At 40.5% G+C, this 1,480-nt stretch overlaps 1 protein-coding gene across 1 annotated transcript in view; it reads right to left on the reverse strand.

Moving 5' to 3' along the window:
• The window catches only part of LOC119593154 (calmodulin-A-like), a gene marked incomplete at its 5' end in the record, with an annotated part of 72,638 nt that overhangs the window by 9,128 nt on the left and 62,030 nt on the right, over window positions 1–1,480 (reverse strand). Inside the window, 1 exon segment of the mRNA XM_037942120.1 lies at window positions 15–263. Within this exon segment, the coding sequence (XP_037798048.1) occupies window positions 15–263 (249 nt within the window).

Raw genomic sequence — 1,480 nt, forward strand, 5'->3', positions numbered from 1 at the left:
GTAGAAGAACTCACCAGGTCGATGGTCACAATGAGGTCGTACTGCTGATGCTTGTGGCCTTTCTTGCCTTTCTTGCCGCCCGCTCCTTTCGTCTGCTGGACCTGCTTGGAAGGTGCCTGCTTGACCTGCGTCTTCTGGGCGGACGGCTTGGTCACCTGCTTGTTGTTGTTGTTTTTGGAGGGCGTGCCGATCTTCTGAGCAGTGCCGCCCTTGCCTGCTTGGCTCTTGGGAACGGCGTCGACGGACCCACTCTTACTCCGGGCCTACGGGGGGAGAGGGAGAAGGGGGAGGGGGTTAGACAGTGGATAATGCGTGGATGAATAGGTCGATAGTATTACGTCATTGTTTTTATATTTTTAATTATAGGAAAATGCATCAGTGGTATTGCGTTATCATAATATTACAAGGTATATTTTGGAAATGCGAGAAAAAAAAAAATCCGTCATTTGTAATATTCCTGAAGTACATAAACACACGACTAATATTACATAATTTCAAACACTCCCAAGGTTCACAAATCCACGAATACATAAATAATATAACCCCATCTCCAATTATCTCTTAAAATACACAAAATCGCAAATATATCAACACACGAATATTTAAAAATACGTTGATGATATTACGTAATCTTCAATACTCTTAAAAGTAAAGAAAGAGAAGAAAATGATTACCACATATCAGGAAAGCGTTATGGTCGTTTCCATGGTGATAAAGTCGACGTAATTTCATACAGACACAGTGAAGAGTTAAGACGAAGGGGAAAATGCATATGTAATGGTCGCTTAGTTGGACCGTTATTCGTCTAGAACAGATTCAGTAAAATGCGGAAGGACGAGGCAGAATATGTATGTGGGAGATTATGCACGTGGGAAGGTATATAAGTTGTGGGAGATTTTGTGTGTGGGAGGATGTGTAAATACGTCGAGGAATACTTACGTGGGAGGCTATGCATGTCGGTTTGCGGGAGAATTTACATGTGGGAGATTATGTAAGCGGGGAGATATGTAAGTTTGTGGGAGAATATTTATGTGGAAGATAATGTATCTTGGAAAATATGTAACACTGTGGGAGAATTTGGACGTGGGAGGCATGTAAATATGTAAATCCGTGATAGAATGTTTGCATGAGGGGAAAATAAGTACGTAAGTATGAGGGATAATATCTATAAACATACAGGAGATTATGTATGCATGTAGGAAAATATGTATACAAGCATAAGAACTTAAGGGTGTAGAATATTCGAAGAAACGGTAAGTCGTTTGATGAATAACGAAGGAATAGTAGATGGAATTAGAAGAATAACGAGAGTAAATGAGATCGAAGTGACCCAGTCTTAATGATTGAAAAGCGCGAAAATCCTTGCAAAACTCTTTTTTTCTCTCTTCTATTTCCCTCAGGAAGTTGAATGGAGCAACCTCTTGGCCCTTTTTTGTGCCCCGCGAGTCATAAATCCTTCAACCCATATCATAAAGTTTTA

This window comes from Penaeus monodon, chromosome 31, assembly GCF_015228065.2.
Source record: "Penaeus monodon isolate SGIC_2016 chromosome 31, NSTDA_Pmon_1, whole genome shotgun sequence".
NCBI classification, from domain to species: domain Eukaryota; kingdom Metazoa; phylum Arthropoda; class Malacostraca; order Decapoda; family Penaeidae; genus Penaeus; species Penaeus monodon.